Raw genomic sequence first — 17,740 nt, 5'->3', positions numbered from 1 at the left:
TTGTCACATTAATCAAACTCATTTGCTGTGCTATTTTTTATGCAAATTATAACGGATGGCAACTTGCAAATGAAATGCCTGAGCGGTTTGAACTTACTATTACATTAGTAATATTGTAGAATTCACTATGTTTGCTAAGCATTATAACAAGTATTGATATTTGATTTGAATTTCAGGATGCTGAGTTACTGAGCTTGTATTTTTTTATATTACATATTGTAATCTTTTGTATTTACATTTTCTTGTAGAACATAATATTCTAGGTGAACCTAAAAAATGGATGACAACCTCTTCATTCTATATCAAAGTGTCCCAGTACTTTATATTAATTGATCCTAGCAACCACCAGAAGTCATTCTTACATCATAAAACTACGATTTTTAAACAGCATTTTCACAATTATTGAATGCTTTATGTAAAATTCCTAAACATTGGCAACAGATAATTAATAAAGAATAGTAAAGGAGTAAAGTAATAATACATCAATCATGTTCTAAAATGGGTTGTAATAAAGTTATCATAACCCGGATGTAGTATGTGACTAGTATTTGCTTCCGGTTCTCGATGTCGACTCTGACCCTCCGCCTTGAGAGCAGCTCTACTTCTGTCTGAAGCTGACAACATAACCTTTGGTCTCATTTCTCAAACGTAGGTTTGTGTGTTTTTAATAGTCCGTGTAGTTTCTTCCACTTTGTCCCCCGCGCTCTTTCTGTGAGCGCGTGTTGTCAACATGGCTGTTTAAAGGTAAGGTCAGCGCTGTCGTAGCCTTGCAGCTAGTTAGCATGTCAAGCTATCATGCTAATCAAGAGTGAGCGAATGTGAGACTTTCAGTTAAGGCATCCATTTTCTGAAGACACTTTAAACTCGGTAGATTACAATAACATTGTTTCGCAACCGGTACAGCCAAAACCAGAACCCATGCTATGCGGAGGAATGAAAACCATTTGAACTGTCCAACGCGAAATCTAAACTGGCTTCTTAACGCCAGTTTTTGTCAAGAGATTCCTCTTAAATGTAAATGTAATCTGATTAACGTTACCTAACGTCACTTTTTCCAGTTCAAAGACTGATTGGGCAAAATATTTTCTGCATTAGTCACGAATTAATTTTGTGCTAATTTTGTGCTTTTTGTTTAACTGAATACAAATATTTAGAACCGAGCAATTACCACTACTACTAATCGTGAAATGATGTAAACTTAACCTGAGACTTCGCATGACTTCTTAATGAAACATCTTTACATAACAAATACATCTCTACAGTAGCGAACTCTTTCTCTCTCTCTGCCACTCTTCATTCTCTATGAACTAGGTTCATCCTCTGATGATCCAGGTCATGGGACCTTTCTAAGATCACATCATCACTCTTATTAGCTCATTGCATCTTTGCCTTCTCCCATGTCAGTTCCTTCATCACATGACTGCTCTCCTTCCCCCTAGGAGCCAGGGTGTCCCCCCTCTCCATGTGTAGTCCCTAATGGGCGGCTGGTCTCGCAGTGCCGTGCTGGAGCTCTACCGGGCGCTGCTCCGCGCGGGGCGTCACCTTCAGCACACTGATCGCAACTACTATCGCCGCGCCGTGGCTCGCGAGTTTCGCCGCTGCCAAGACCTGACGACGCCTGAAGATAAGGAGGACGCGCTGAGGAGGGGCCAGTTCTTCCTCAACAGCCGACTGGGTGGGCTTATGTAGGGGGAAAGGGGTCATCGGCGGGTGGGTTCAAGGTCATCTGGAGGTGCACCAGGTGGGTGTCCACATATGGAATTACTCTTTACAGAAGCAGTGGAAATTAATATTACTTTTTGTGGGTGGTGGTGGACCGTTTTTCAGGTTAGGATAACGATCATTTTGACAACGCATACTTTTTCCTTCTGTTGGGGAAATATTCAATCACGCCCTCTGAGCTAAGCAGCTGAAGAAAGCCTCCCCTGTCTAAATGTTATTTCTTTCTCCTGTTATTTTTAGTGGTAGGATGGCAGGGGTGAATGGAGACCGTAAAGGGAAGAAGGATGACAATGGGATTGGTACTGCCATTGACTTCATGCTTTCCAATGCCAAGCTTGTGCTGGGAGTGGGAGGAGCCGCCATGCTCGGCATCGCAACGCTTGCCGTCAAACGAGTAAGTGAGAGGCGATTTATCTCACCGCTCCACTCCCACAGACGCTCATGCTTCAGCATCCGTACCAACGTGAACGACCTGCTCATAAGCCTCTTCCCGTGCAGATGTATGACCGAGCCATAAGTGCTCCCACCAGCCCCACCAACGTTGAGCCGACAGGAAGGAGAAGCTGGGAGGAGCCCGCCTGGATGGGTTCGTCACCGCGGGTACTGAACCATGACATGAAGTCCACAGTTAGCAGGTCTCTGCAGTCTCTGCCCACTTCCTCGCATGCTTTTGAACCAGGTGAGGAAAAATGACACCCCCCCCCCCCCCCCCCCCCCCATGTTGAATTATTGTATTACGCACTATTGACCGGCCTGTTTTGTGGTTAAGACTTTCAGCCAGCTGTCATTTTATTTCTCTGACAGACTGCCTATCTGGAGGATTCTTGCTCTTCCTTTACAGTGGGTGTTGGCTCGCTGTTGTGCAGTTAGTTAGTCAACCGGCTGTTTTAAATGTAGTTGAACTTTTCTGGATGCTGTACCTTGTTGAAAACCGTACAAGCCCCTTTCTTTAGTGTCGGTAGATTGTTATTTTTTGAAAACAAACCCACACCTCCCATATCTTTTTCAACGTTGCCCACTACCTCCTTTTCAAATCCGTTCGATGGCCTCTCCTCTCTTCAGACTGTCTGCGTAGGGCTGTGGGTCGAGCCGCTGTGGGAGGCAGTGGCGCCACTCAGTCGGACATGCAGCGGGCCCGAATGCGTCTGTCCCTGCAGGAACATCTGTGGGAGTTCTACCAAAGTAACGTAAACATCCCCGCTGAGGAGCAGGCTCTGGCAAGGAGAGCAGCGTTAGACATCTGTGCAGAACTCAGGGTGTTCCTCCACGCCAAACTGCCCGACATGCCTCTCAGAGAGATGTACCTGAGTGGCAGTCTGTATGATGAGCTGCAGGTAAGCGCTTACTTACACTTCATCCTTCTTTTAGATAAAGGAATCCAAACGTCAACTCTGAGCCGAAGCTCTACTCACCGCCTCACCTCCATTGTGGACAATTTAATCGTTCCGCCCCTTTGAGAAGGCATTTATTTTGTGAAAGTCTTCCGCTTGTCTCTGCTCTAACCCCCCTTCTTCCATCTTTGAGGTGGTAACAGCGGATCACGCCCAGCTCATGGTGCCTCTTATCTTGGAGAAGAACCTGTGGTCGTCCATCCCCGGGGAGGACACCATCATGAACGTTCCGGGTTTCTGGCTCGTCCGCAGGGAGAATTTGGAGTACTTCCCGCGCAGCAGCAGCTATTGGGACCGCTGCATGGTCGGAGGTTACCTCTCCCCGAAATCGGTCCTTGAGGTCTTCGACAAGCTGGTGGCAGGCTCCATCAACTGGCCGGCAATCGGCAGCGTGCTCGACTACATCATTCGCCCTGTGGTTCCCTCGGAAACACTGACCCTGGAGGTGCAGTACGAGACGGACCGGAGACTGTACGTGGACTTCCTGCCGCTGCTCGTGATGGAGGACGGAACCTCGCTGATCGCCAAACCCCACCGGCTTGCCGCAGAGCGCCACGGGAACCTGTGGCGGCAGAGCTTCCGCGTGGCCGAGACAGCTCGACTCAGGGCCCTGGACCAGGAGGACGGAGGCATCCGATGCCACTGCCTGAAGCTGGCGAAGGCCGTGTGCAAACTCAACCCGGCCCTAAACCGGCTCAATGCCAGCCAGCTCACCAACGCCATCTTGTTGCTCTGCGAGAAAGAAGGCGACTGGACCCAGGAGGCGCTGGCCGACCGGTTCCTGCAGCTGCTGCGGGCCCTGGTGGGACACCTGGAGGCGGGGAGGCTGCTGTGCGCCCTCAGCCCAAAGGTGAACTTGTTCTGTGAGCTGACCGAACAGGAAGTGGACGAGCTGGGGTACACGCTCTACTGTGCCCTCTCGGACCCCGAGGGGCTGCTGAGGACTGCGGTAGCCCAGCCGCCCCATCTCTGACCGCACCCCCCTCGTACAAGAGCGCCTCTGCACAGCAACGCTGCGTTGAAATGTCAACCACTGTTTTGTGGGCACTCGTGACCTCGAGTCACGATGAGGTTCCTGGGGAGAAACTTAAAAGAAACAAACGGCAGCATGGAATCATCCTCGGCCTCTTTGGTCTTAATTCTCATCAAGTGTACACACAGTAGCAGTTACTTAGTCTCGGGATCTGTGTGAGCCTCGACATAAAAGCTGGATGCGATGTGATCATGCGAATACAATTTTAATCCTTGGAAGTGACGGTCCATCAGAGTTCATGCCTCCTACGAGGAGCCAAAGTATTAATGAAGTTACGAGGCGACATGCGGTCAGGGTCTAAAGACTTTGGGTGGAGCCATTGGTTGGCCCTTATCAAAATGTATCCCCGCATCAGCTCTTTCTAACCTGTTGGAGAGGTTCAGGATGACAGACACATGGCACGTTACAGTCAAATGTCTTTTGCTCTGTTTTGAGAAGGATCCACTGTGTTAAGGAAGAGTGTGACATTGATTGTGTGTATGCCAAACCCAAAGCTAATAAACTGTTGATCAGCCCAGAGAGGCAAGTTAATTGTCTTTTTATGCTCCTTTTTGTTACCACACAGAAAATACTGCTCGTCGTGGGATGAAGTTTTGAAATCAGTGTTTGAATAACTAACTAATACAGTGGCTGAGTGTAAAATGTATTCTACTTCTACAATATACGGAAACTTCAATTGTCCGTTTTGTTGGTGATTTTAAAATGTGGGGTTGCCACCATAATCTCTCATTTATTTATAGACTGAAGACAGAGCAGCTTTGTTTATGAAAGTATTTTTTCTTCAGTCTCATTTGTGGCTTTGGTGCACAGGTGAAATCTGCTTTATTTAATTGTATATATATTTTACAACCTCCATCCCAGGTTATTTTGCACTATTGAAGGTTAGTAAAAATGTAAGACATTCTGAAAGCACTTTCTCCTGGTTTTCGCTTCAATTTAAGATCATCCTCAGGATTGACTGATCATTTCAAGTTTATCAGCCTCACTGTAGTCATAGCGACACCGTTCATTGTTTGGTGAATTCCTCTCAGTATCACCTTCCTGAGCGCAGTGCAGCGAGAGTAGTTTTCCGTGTCGGTCCCGGTCTACACACCAGTTCTTGTTTTTAAGCCACATTAAACCTGGATTCATGTAATTAGTGCAGTAAGCGAGGCCGAGACATGTTGCATAATCCCTGCTAGTAGGCCGGCCTGTCTGTATTAATAGATTACAGGTGACCTCAGACCGGGATCTACTCAAAGAGCATCAGTGGGAGAGAAGCCGCTTTGGGAGCCAATGTTTGTGCTGCTAAGTCAGGTGACAGTAGGTGGAGTCACTAAAACAAAGCCTTCTCTCTAATAAATGACTATTGTAAACGTGTTGTCTGAAATAACCTCATGGTTGATTTATGTTCCACTTTTAGCCTTAGAATGAAAACATGAGTGAGTTTGTGTGGTGTACGAAGCGGAGGGATTCGTGTCGTTTTATAGTCCTGTTGGGAATCAGTTAACATCCAGATAACGGAGACAGGTGAATATTTTTGTATTTATTGTACATTCATAACCAAATAAGAGCAGACTATTTGCTTCAACTCCACATGTAAAGAATCCCTTATTGTGCTTTGTTTTGGGGTTCTGATTTAAAGGGAATCCCATGTCTGTTTGCATATTATTTACGATACAAATCACTGCTGTGCTGAAGAGATTCACTGTGCCACATTTGTATTATTGTGAAACAAATACTCAAAGTAGATCACTACCTTTACCTTGTGGGGTTCACACTAGCCCTATTTGTTGCATGCTTTTTTTTTTTTCTTCCCCTTTTCTAAGTTCAGCACTTTGTATACTTGATTAAATGCTAAGTTGTCCTGCAAGCCTGTACTTTCTCCCCCCCCCCAAATCGCATGTTCTTTTTGCCGTGCGCAATGATTACTACAGTCCGAAATATTGTCAAAATGAATGTTTACACTGATTTCATCATTTGACAAAACATTAAGTTTTATTCTGAGATTTGGTGTAAAATGAAAACAGCTGAAATACCACCAGTGTACAAAAGCAGCCCAAATTACATCTATCGTTAGACATTGGGAACTAAAAATGTAAATGTTAGGAATAGCAAAAAGAAATGTCTGTACCAAAGCTTTCGTTGCATTTGCTCCGCCCAGGCATCTAAATGACAAAAAGTATAAAAACAGCAATAATACGTCAAAAAGCAGCGGCCTGATTAAATCCTCCCATATCAAACCAAAAAGCAGCTTGAAAGAAAGTCTTTGTTCAGTGGAGCATCCGGACATGCTCATAAGGAAAACACATCATAAGCAGATGTGAGATATCAATGTGGCCAACCAGTTCCTGCAGGGATACACAAACTCAGCGCTTCTGATTGGCTGCAAATTAAACAACGCAACGTCTGTGGCCAAATGCAGCTTTGGTTGTTGCAACCTCGAAAAAGCAAGTAGTGCAAGAACCGAGCGGTGCAAATGCTCTTCACGGTTGACTACTTGGCCGGGGCGAACCCCAGCCGATCGGCAGCCCTGTCGAACACGGTGTAGTACTTCCCGATGAACACGTCCCCCAGGATCCACAAGGGCCCGGCGGGAGGCGGGATATCCATGGCCATGAAGCCCGACAGACAGATCGATGAACCCATCTGAGTCTCCTGCATCAAATTAAGAGGGAAGACACAAGCCAAAAGAGATCCATTTGTTCAGCGCTTGCAAAAAAAAAAGCCCAAAAGTCCATCAGACCACAGTACACACATAAGTGAGTTATTGGTCACTGTTCATTTACTCTTCTCTAAACAGCCCACAGAGATTAGCACACCCACTAACAACAACAACAGAGAATTGGGACACTGGTCCAGACCAACTCACGTCACATATGCCTGTAAAATGTAATGTTCTCTCCACACAGCAAGGAGATGGAACAACCAGTCGATATAATGCCGACGTACACATCTGGCCTATGCCGTAAAACTAGACTCTAGAATAAGAAAACTAAACATTCAAAAGGCTCTCAGCCAAAACCCAAATCTCCTACTGAGACCAACTCCTCAAAACTCTCACATTAAGGAGGAAATAACTTTTGTTTAGTCTGCCTATGTATTTGAATGCATTATTGGTTTTGGTGCGCTCATGGGATATGTTGTAAAAGGTCAAAAATATAAAATATCCACACTTTTCCTGTACAAAAAAGGCAGGGTTTGTTATAGGACATCGTATAGAATGGAATTATATTCTGCTTAGTGACTCTACCTTCATGACATAATCCTCTCCAGTCAGGTTATACATCTTCCCCCCGATGATGAAGGAGACGACAGGAAGGGATGGGATCCTCTCACAGTTGATCCAGTACTAGAACAGAGAGACAAAGTGAGCTAGTCCTCTTTTATGAGGTCACACCGGGGACGCACGAGTGCTACCGCTGGGCACCGCGTCCTCAGTCAGGCAGCTTTTGTTTGGCACGCATCAACGCTACCTCTCCCATCAGCAGGGGCAGCGCTCCGATGGCTTTGTGCAGCGCTCGGATTTCCTCCACGGGGCCGACGATTAAGGACGTCCCAGTGTCGACGATCGCCTGGCAACCGGCTTTGCAGAGAGTCAGCTGGTTGCCAACATCCACTCTGCAGTGCGGACAAGAGTCAGCAGTCATAAGCACATGCTAAAAGATACGTCGTCGTTGCCGGGCAACTTTTAAGTCAAAGGACATTCATATAAACCATGTTATGTTTTGACGCAATCCAAAAAGACACCTTTTTCTTTTCGGATGAATAAATATGATCATGCAGGCACATGATTCTCAACTGTGGTGGAAAAGTAATGGACATTAAGGCATATACAATATGTGCCCAGTTAGTACACCTCCACGGTTTCCTCTAATAGTAATGATAATAACAACCTCACCCGCTCATCTTGATCTGCCAGTAGGCCTTTCGTGTGACGTTGACGTAGTGCAGGTCCCCGGTGTAGTACTGGGAGTCTGCCCCCCCCAGCATCAGCTCTCCACCTACTGCTGCTGTTGGGTCTCTAAGAGTCGGGGGTGGACAGACAGAACAATAAACACCCCCATAAACAAACAGTCTCTCTGACAGAGGTGGCAGCGGGTTCTTCCACACCGCTTCGGTCAGACACCAACCTGCTGATGTAGAAAGAGAAAACATTCTGGGGCAGGAGCTTGGCAGCCATGGCTGTGTCAAACACCGGGGTGACATTGGCCACTGATATGGAGGGGTAGGCCATCCCCAAAACCCCGTCGAACCGCGCCACTGCAAAGGTGATGCCCGGCTGCTTCACCGCTTCACCAAACTGCTGTCCGGGAACAGGAAGTCCTGCAACCTGCAAGGAGAGGGCAACGCGAATGGGGAGGGGAGGGCTTTTAATGAAACGATAGGAACGGCGTGACCACTGTAATTGAGAAATGCAGTTAAACAGAAGAGCTCATGTGACAGGGTTTTTCTTTTTTTCAAACTCACAGAGACTGTGTCTCCACTGATGAAGCCGGACAAGCTGCCTCGACCGTACCGGATGGAGAACTCGGTGCCGTTCTTCATGAACGTGCTTGACTTTTTGGAGTTGTAGCGACGATGGAGCCCTGGAGAGAGAGAGAGAGAGAAAGAACCACCAGTCACAAGGATGTTCTGCAGCCTTGATGGATGGACAAGTGGACAAACAATCTGAAGCAAGATGGGGGACCCAGGCCTCGCTGAACTCACTTGCGCAGTGTGATCCCCCCCTCTGTACAGTTTCTATACACATCCCTGAACCATGGAAGTACTTTCTTGACTCCTTGATGTTGATGTGATGAGGAAAGGACGAGGCCAAGAGAGACAGATGTAGAGGTGTATGCTGAATGAGTCACTCACAGCAGGCCACATCAAAGAAAGAGCAGTGGATGGAGGGCACCCATAAATTGGAGGAGCCGGTGTCGAACAGCACAGTGAAGTCCTGCGGAGGGGTTCCGATGCTGATCAACCCGTAGTACTGGGCCTGAGGGGACAGTCGATGACACTGAGATCTGCCGATACAAAAGTATTTGATTGACGTGATTCTGTGTGATACATACGTCCATGAAGTTAGTCAGGCGTTCTACGGGCACGTCGAGGGAGGGGGAGCCGTCCGGGGCACTGGAGCTGCTGGCCAAAGCCCGGAGCTCCTCCAGAGACATCCCATTGTCGCTCATCACGCGTCGCAGGCTCCTGGTTTTATAAAGCGGCACCCTGCAAATGAGGAGACAAATACACATTTAAAACACTGATGGCAGACAGTAAGGAACCCACCACTCTGATCATGTGAACAGTCCATTTTTTTAAAACAACGATATCGTTCTGCTGTTAAAAGTGGGGAAATGTGTTTAAAAAAAACGTAAGTGGAAAAGTTGGGTAATAGATCATTTCAGAAAAAAAAATATTGAGTTTAAATATTATAATAAGGAGGGGTTGCAGGTTCAATGTTCCTAAATCATCAAAAAGGGGCTTGACAGAAATCGTTCAGGAGCCATCGGCTTGGTGACATTGTATTGGGTTCGTTTCCGTAATTGGAAACACGTGACCAGAAAACATTACGAGGAAGTAACCGCGCGCGCACATTAACTAGCATCACCAACAAAGACAACTTGTCAGATTATACAACCGTTAAAGTTAGCTCACCAGTTATATATCAGCGGTCAAAAAGCATTTACCTGAATATGGCGGCGCTTTGTGTTATCAGCAGCGCCCCGATGATAAAAAACATCTTCAGCCGTGTCATTACAGTCCTCATAGAAATAATTTGACACTTTTGCTATGTGTCTGATACTAACGACCATTAACCTCCTTCAACTGACGCAGAACGCTCAGTGAAATCTTTTCGGAAACGTCCGGCTTTACTCGCTTTTACTCGGCTTTCGCCCGCTATGGGGCGCAGTGATTGGAGAAAAGGATCCGTGAGGTGCTCCCATTGGTGGAGGAAGGTGTCCATCATTCTTCATGCCACACCTGTTTTTCGGGCTTGAGGGGTCACGAGTCGACTGGGAAACGACTGATAGGGCACACACTTGAACATTGTGTTAATATTTACAACATTGCAGCTGAGAAAACGTTTCATACAATAGAAAACATTCTTTTAACAGAGCACCTTTCTACAAAGAAACCATAAATCCAACCAGATAAAAAACAGAGATAAGCAAAGGAGTTAGTATGATGTTGGCTCCATCTTGCACTACTGGTGAAGAATTTATTTGGTCCTGTAGGCGTAATGAATGACATTATTACTCTCTTAATAAAATGTAAAAATAAAAAAAATCCTTCACTTTTTGCATGGGAGAAACAGATAATAAAATTGTGGCCAACACTTTTATTGACAATAGCTTAAAAAAACCCAAGCCCAACAGCAGCCTTTGTTACACTTTGTTGGAAAAAATCCATGTCACCCGTTTGCAACATACGCTTTGTCAAAGGGAGGCCCTGGGAGCCAGGGACGGTCCTATGATCAGCGCCGGCGCTCCGCACACGTACATCACGCACTGCGCGTAGGGCACCAAGTGCCTGGGAGGGCATCAAAAAATCTGGGATGTGACAAATCATCACAGTAGGCTACTACTATAAATAACAAATAAAATATGTCTAAAGCATGTTAACATGCAAAAGCAATACAAGAGTAATAGGCCTAGACCAAATTAATCGAGAAAACGGGGAACGGGGATATGCATATCTACTGTTCCGTTCCCAAAAACCCATACAAAGCTGAGACCTACTGTAAGTGCCATGGACCAGTTTACAATTGCAAGTATGGGTTACTTTGTTTTAAAGGGATAGTTCACCCAAAAATGAAAATTGTGTCATCATTTACTCACCATCAAGTTGTTTCAAACTGTTTTTTTTATTCTGCTAAGCACAAAGAAAGATATTTTAAAGGATGTCGGTAATCAGACAAGTGATGGACCCCATTGACTTCCATAGAAAAAAAATACTATGGAAGTCAATGGGGTCCATCAAAGCTAGCACCCCCCCCTCCCCCCCCCGCAATTTCTCCGCACCCCCCTTGCTCTTACATTTTCGTTTCTCCATCGTAATCCACAGATTTCTTTCTGGCTCTGAGCCACTGAATGCATCTGACTGACACACGGAGAGGGAGGGGTGGAGCATTTGCCCGGTATGCCCGATTACCAGTCCAGCCCTGCCGGTGGGCTGTATTCGGTACTCGATATGGAGTGCTGCTTGACTTCAGCAAAGTGAACGGAATGTCCAAGGAGGACTTGAAGAAACACTACAAGGAAGTACACAAGACACTGATGGATAAGGGACTGGCGGACATTGATGGACCTGAGATGATGCAGGAAATCATCAACCTTCCTCAGCTTTAACCACAGACATCTGCCTTGGAAATGTTGACATTTCTGCATAACAATCGGCTTAAAGAGGTATATCCCAATCTGTGGATTACTCTTCGTATTGCACTGACTCTCCCTGTCAAAGTTGCCTCTGCTGAGCGAAGCTTTTCAAAGCTCAAACTAATCAAAACGTACCTGCGCTCGTCAAAGGGGCAGGAACGTTTAAGTGGTCTGGCTGTCATCAGCATCAATGGGGACGTGGCTCAGAAACATATCACTATATATCAATATATCAATGTGATATGATGACCTGATAGCTGATTTTGCAGCTAGGAAATGCAGGCGTGTGCCTCTGTAGGGCCTTTGACAACTGATGGTAGTGAACATTTTTGTAATAAAGTTCTATCGGATAGCAGAATGGTCTCTTTTATGGAGATGGTAAAGTAAATTCTACTGTGCAGTTTGTACTTATGTATGGTTATTTGCACTTTAAAATTTGCACTTTATTATTAATATTTGTACTTATGTATATTATTTATATTATATGAAGAAATGTGCACATTATTACTTACACGGTTATATACTTCAATACTTTCTGCGTTTACAATGTTCAGTTCCAAATCTGTGTTTTTAGTAATTGTGGTGGTATTTGGTATTTATAATTTTATCTTTGATATCATTTATTTATTTTCATGTTTATTTATGTAAATTATTTATGTTTAGAAGTTATTTGGGGAATAAAGAGAACCTAACTAAGAAATTCTGGATGGTTGTTATTCCTTTGGTGGTGGTTGGTTGGTTCGTTGGGGGGGGGGGGGGGGCACCACCAAGCATTTGTGCTTAGGGCACCCAAATGGCTAGCGCCAGCCCTGCTCCAATTCCATGCTGATCTATTAATATGTGTCCATCAGACACTAGCAGTCACTAGGGAGGCCAACAGGATGCTACCCGACTGGGCAAAACTCTCCTCATTAACAGACCCCTGACAATGCAGAGGTACAGCTTTTTGTTAATTTGGGGTTAGGGTTTTAGAAAGTGTCCTGAATAAAATATATGTTATCTCTGTGACGAATGTCATCTAAATCATCACTTTGTGTGCGACGCCGTGCAGAGTATGAGAACAATCGGTGTTATGTTATATAAATATAAATTTCCTAAGCAACACACATAAAAATAGTAAATAAATAAAACAAAAAAAAATGAGCTTTGACACGAATACATCCTTTTCTCACCGGGACATTAATGAGCTGTGAGAAGGTTGAAAAGAGTATCAAGTAGGTACAACATTTATATTTTATGCAGATATTGTGTCATTTTCTTGAAGCCTGAAAAACTATTGTCAACATTGTATTGACCAACAACATTTGTACTTGTAATAATTATAAACAAAATAGACCATAATTGAATGATTAAATCAAGAATGCAGCAGCTCGACTGGTCTTCAACCATCCAAAATACTCCCACACCACATCACTTCTCCGTTCTCTTCACTGGTTACCAGTGGCTGCCCGCATCCACTTCAAAACATTGGTTCTCACATGCCATGCTGTGAATGGATCGGGACCAGTCTACATCCAGGACATGGTGAAACCCTACATCCCAACCCGCACACTCCGCTCTGCATCTGCCAAGCTGCTTGTTCCTCCCTCACTGAGAGAAAAGCACTCGGCGAGATCGCGACTCTTTGCTGTCCTGGCTCCCAGATGGTGGAACGAGCTCTCTGATGACATCAGGACCACAGAGAGCCTTTACATCTTCTGCCGAAAACTCAAGACACACCTCTTTAGACTCTACCTTGACTAAAAAACTAACAAACTGTAGCACTAACAAATCGTAGTACTTAAATTGAACTTATAATGGCACTTTTCTATAACATGTTTTGAAACTGCTTTTTTGATGAAAATTGTACTTTCTTGTTACTTGTTCTTCTCAGTTTGTATCTCTATGTGGAAATGCACTTATTGTACGTCGCTTTGGATAAAAGCATCAGCTAATTAACATGTAATGTAATGAAATCAGGTAATCACACAGACACTATAATATTAATTCCTTCATGTGAACTAATTTAGTCATTTTGGCGGGAGTTCTGCGTTACAAAATTGGAGCTGGATAAAGAACCAGGTTTTCTTTGTCACTGGTAGGTTGTTCAGTAAGCGAGCGGCGGATGTAGAACCGGCCGTGCATCTCTACAACCTCCTCATGATCAAATGCAAGGAAAACCTGCAGACACATCAGGAATTTCATCTCCATTTCCGACTCTCTGGACAAGTCAAAGAAGGAGAGCAAAACCATGAACAATACCATGGGGGGGCGGGGGGGTGACCGCCGCCTTGGGTGTCGCCTTTGCTCCAGTGACCATGGGTACCTCTCTGATTGCTACAGCTATTGGGGCTGGTATGGTGGCGGCCAAGAAGAAGATTGTGAAGAGGATGACAGTTGAGAAACTACTATTTGATTATAAGGCAAATGTTGTCTATCTTAAAAACTGCCTGGGCTTTATCCTCGATGGGATGAGTGAGCTTTAAAGGCACAGCTTTGCCAGGCTACAAAGCGCAGGAGCCCGGCTACATTCATTGAAGGTGGCACATATGTCAAAGTCTGTGTTGAGGAGTAATATAAAAAAGGCTAGGGGGACCTCCGTTTCACAGAAACAAGGGATGTCGTCAGAAAGACTGCTTCTGGCTTTTGTAAAGGAAATAGATACGTTCTTTGCAGGAAAGGAAGGTGAGGATCTGAAGATTTCGAGTAAAAGCCAGTTTTCGGGTAGAGTTTGCCTGCTGGCTGAAAATCTCAATTGAGAACTACTTCACCTGAATCGCATGTGGAGAATGTTTTGTTGAATCAAAGAACTTCCTGTTGGTTTGTGAATGTTGTTTGTGAGGGAGGCTGGAGGAAAAATGCCTCATATACCAGTTTTACAATGTTATCATTGTAATAACGTCTCACTACTTAGCATATTGACTATTTAAAGATAGTCCAAAATGATTTTACTGTAAGTAATAAAACCTCAGAGTAAATGAAAATATATGTTTGACGCTAATACCAGACTACTTTTTCCCAAGACCAAGCGTATGCATGGGCTGTGGAACACAAACAATGGCGGAGGGATATGGCGGCCACTGCGGAAGGATACCGCCACTGCTTATTTGAACTGTATGAAGACCGTGCCACAACGTACGCCATCTTCTTTCCCGAGAAACAACAAACGAAGCAACATCCTTGTCGAACATCGCCCCGTTGGCCGAAATGGCACAGTAGAAGCGCGCCGCGTCCCAGCAGCCAACAACAGTGCATCCAACAAGTGCACTGCTCCACTTCCTAACCAGAAACATGTCGTAAGTGTTATTTTTTTATTTAAAAAAAAGCATCTTGTCGATGACAGCTGTGCGGCCCACTGTGGCCGTGCGAGTCAGCGGTTTGACGTCACCAAGTTAAAAATAATGTTCGACGTTTACATTTCTTTTGACTGTATCCGAAACGACGTTTGGTTCTATAATACATACTCATTATATTGGAATTCAAGCATAGCCACCGAGATGACGTAAGTTAATGTTAATACGTGGCTTTAATAGGAAACGTTACATTTGATAATAGATTAAATTCACCAAAACCACCTAAGCTAAAGACTTCGTTTCTTAATCATCTGCGACCCTGGTAGCTAAAAAATGGTTAGCTAAGTTATAGCTTCCTTGTGTGTCAAAATGGCGGCCTCGTGTAGACGTACTAAGAACAGCAGTGTAGCTGATCATAGTCGGGGAGGATGATGATGACGCTGTGGCCCGGACTGACGTCAGAGTCACAAGACCGGCGGCTGGGTGGAAACGTGATGTCGAGCAGGTGCACTGCAGTGGTGGTGGCAGTGTTGCGCCAAAAATGTAATGCGCCTTTTAACATCGGAACAATTATTTTCATACCAACAATATGTTAGTGCTCAGTAAAAATCATTCAAGATGCTGGAATCTTATGATGTCCACTTAATGACAAATTGACCAATTAAAAAAAAGATGCCAATTCCCTTACTGTGACACTTAATTGATTCAGTTTTTTTTGCACACTATGAGTCATGAATCAGTATAAAACATCAATTATAGGCTAAACCATTAAATATGTTAATAGGTTCTAATTATATACACTACATTAGGTACATTTCTTCAAAATCAATGTTGCCAATCTCGCCACAATTTCCTCATCCCTTTCACTTTCCTCAGGTCCTACGTGGAAACCCTCACTGCTGCTGCATTCCACAGCAAAAAAGAGTTTGAAACTATCCTGTCCTCGTCGCACATTCCTTTTGTGACCAACAACAGCCACTATGACCATGATGACGACAAACTCACAGTTTGGCCTGGAAGACATGGAGGCCCTTCTCTGGGGACCTTCCTCTCCCATGGCTGACGCCATGAGCTTCTTAACTTCATGCCCTGACCAAGAAGATCAACAGAACGGAGGAGGGACCTCGTTGGAGGGCGACACCTCCTCTTTGTCGCCCCTCACCACCTCATCTTTGTCCTCTTCCTCGTCTCCTCCTCCCTTCTACTCTCCACCTCCCTCGCCGCCGGCCGTCCTCTTCCAGGGGGACAAAGCTGGGTTGCAGTCTGACCTGCTTTCCCTCCCCTGGTTAGGCCACCCTAGTCAGCTGAGACCGACCGTCTCAGATGACACCAAAGGTAACGGTCGTGTAAAGTAATAATCAAATTGCAATCTTTGATCAACATATTGTGTAAGAGGAAAACAGACTGCTCATTAATATAATGCCTCGTTTGCTCTCTTTACAGACAATGTGTTCGGGGACCTGGACTGGATGGCTGAGCGGGTGGATCTCTCAGAGTTTGACCTGGACTCGCTGATTGGCTCGTGCAGTCCTACTGAAGAGTCCCCCTCCTGTCCAGAAGAACTCTTAGCCTCCCTGGATTGCCCCATGGAGCTTGACTCCTCCTCAATACCCACTCTCTCAACTCCTGCACTCTCGAGTCCTCCCTCTGCTCCTCTTCAAAGTATTCCTCCCCCAACTCCTTCCACGATCTCAGATCCTTGTGTCATTACAGTGGATGTGCCTGAATCCTGCATTGAGGAGCAGGAGGGTCCCTGGCTTCCCCTGTGTGCCCCGGAGCCACAACAGGAGCTGGAAATCAAATCTGAGCCCGCTTCTCCGCACCCCTCTTCCCCCTTAGTGGATTCTCCCTCCTCCCCGGCCTACACCCTGGACCTGGGCAGTGAGGTGGACGTCACAGAGAGTGAGGTGAAGTCAGTGGTTGCTTCTGTCGTCTCCCAGGCTCCGAGGCTCGTGCTCTCACCCACCCGCATTGTCCTCGTGCTCGCTCCCAGAGATGAAATCGGGCTCACCACTGTCACCACCACGTCACAAATAGTTCATTCCTCTCCTGCTCCAAAGTCCTGCAGAAGCAGACCTTACCCTGAGCCCACTTACAAAGCCAGTCCACCATCTGCCTGCGCCACCGCTGGCAAAATCAAGCCCCCCCGGGATGAAGACGGAAATGAAAGAGCAACTTTGAAGACTCCGAAAGCCAAGAAGCTGAAGAAGATGGCGCAGAATAAGACGGCCGCCACGCGATACCGACAGAAGAAGAAAGTCGAGCAGGACACCCTTCTGGACGAGTATTCTCTGCTGGAGCGGAAGAACATCGAGCTGACGGAGAAGGCGGACTCCTTGGGCCGGGAGATCAAGTACCTGAAGGAGCTGATGGAGGAGGTCTACCAGGCCAGGACCAACAAAGGTCTCTAGAGGTCGGACCTAAAAACATGTGCTGTGCATAATCAGTCAAAATAGGCTCAGCAGATTTTATTTCTTAAATTCAAGAATGTATCAGTAAAGTATGTGTTCTGTCCACAGAGCAAAGCTGTGATTTCAGAATACCTTTTGCAATACTGGTATTAAATATAGAAAACTTTTACCATGTTTAGAGTGTTTATATGGAAACAAGTATTTTCAATTCAGTATATAAACTTGTTTATTTTTATTTTTTTCCATCTGTGTAACCTGCCGGTAAGATGTGTTTTAATAACTGTATTGTAGAGAAACTGGACCATCTGTATTATAAATCTCTTAATAAAGAGTCTTAAATGTCATTTGAGTAACTCCTCATTAGAACATTGTTATCACTTGGCTCATGATCACACTATTCCTATATAGTAATACTATGAGTTAACAGTGTACATAATCACACAAGTTCATCGATGTTAGTTATTACAGCGTCACTGCGCCCCTCCACTAAAAAGGCAGAGTAAAGTTTTAAATCTGACGGACAAGTGTCTGCCTGGTTTTGAGTGTTTTCCCTCTTTGGTGCCAATGT

The 17,740-nt window shown here is 45.3% G+C and overlaps 4 protein-coding genes across 6 annotated transcripts; 3 read left to right on the top strand and 1 right to left on the bottom strand.

Annotated features, from left to right (window-relative positions):
* The first annotated feature begins 521 nt into the window (after positions 1 to 521).
* On the top strand, positions 522 to 1,689 carry LOC134132956 (mitochondrial ribosome and complex I assembly factor AltMIEF1-like). Of its 3 annotated transcripts, none has more exons than XM_062565946.1 (2): positions 522 to 648; positions 1,440 to 1,689. In XM_062565946.1, the coding sequence occupies exon 2, from the start codon at positions 1,477 to 1,479 to the stop codon at positions 1,687 to 1,689; it is 213 nt and encodes a 70-aa protein (XP_062421930.1). In that variant the 5' UTR covers positions 522 to 648; positions 1,440 to 1,476. The 3 variants fall into 3 exon arrangements, with proteins under 3 accessions (XP_062421930.1, XP_062421932.1, XP_062421931.1); XM_062565948.1 differs by having other exon boundaries at positions 535 to 652; XM_062565947.1 differs by having other exon boundaries at positions 536 to 744.
* A 280-nt stretch (positions 1,690 to 1,969) lies between these two features.
* On the top strand, positions 1,970 to 5,953 carry mief1 (mitochondrial elongation factor 1). The gene is made up of 4 exons (XM_037476004.2): positions 1,970 to 2,116; positions 2,221 to 2,401; positions 2,785 to 3,056; positions 3,247 to 5,953. The coding sequence occupies exons 1-4, from the start codon at positions 1,970 to 1,972 to the stop codon at positions 4,084 to 4,086; spliced, it is 1,440 nt and encodes a 479-aa protein (XP_037331901.1). The 3' UTR covers positions 4,087 to 5,953.
* Positions 5,954 to 6,021: 68 nt separating this feature from the next.
* Positions 6,022 to 10,010, bottom strand: napsa (napsin A aspartic peptidase). The gene is made up of 9 exons (XM_037476008.2): positions 9,801 to 10,010; positions 9,186 to 9,339; positions 8,986 to 9,109; positions 8,596 to 8,714; positions 8,259 to 8,458; positions 8,027 to 8,149; positions 7,602 to 7,746; positions 7,379 to 7,477; positions 6,022 to 6,783 (listed from the first exon to the last, which is right to left on the bottom strand). Exons 1-9 carry the CDS (start codon positions 9,878 to 9,880, stop codon positions 6,622 to 6,624), a joined length of 1,206 nt encoding a protein of 401 aa, XP_037331905.1. The 5' UTR covers positions 9,881 to 10,010; the 3' UTR covers positions 6,022 to 6,621.
* Positions 10,011 to 14,591: 4,581 nt separating this feature from the next.
* Positions 14,592 to 17,516, top strand: atf4b (activating transcription factor 4b). The gene is made up of 3 exons (XM_037476922.2): positions 14,592 to 14,764; positions 15,638 to 16,096; positions 16,205 to 17,516. Exons 2-3 carry the CDS (start codon positions 15,742 to 15,744, stop codon positions 17,170 to 17,172), a joined length of 1,323 nt encoding a protein of 440 aa, XP_037332819.2. The 5' UTR covers positions 14,592 to 14,764; positions 15,638 to 15,741; the 3' UTR covers positions 17,173 to 17,516.
* The last annotated feature ends 224 nt before the right edge of the window (positions 17,517 to 17,740 follow it).

Source organism: Pungitius pungitius, chromosome 12, assembly GCF_949316345.1.
Source record: "Pungitius pungitius chromosome 12, fPunPun2.1, whole genome shotgun sequence".
NCBI lineage: Eukaryota > Metazoa > Chordata > Actinopteri > Perciformes > Gasterosteidae > Pungitius > Pungitius pungitius.
Note: the sequence above shows the minus strand (reverse complement) of the source record. Positions and strands in the feature narration are given on the sequence as shown.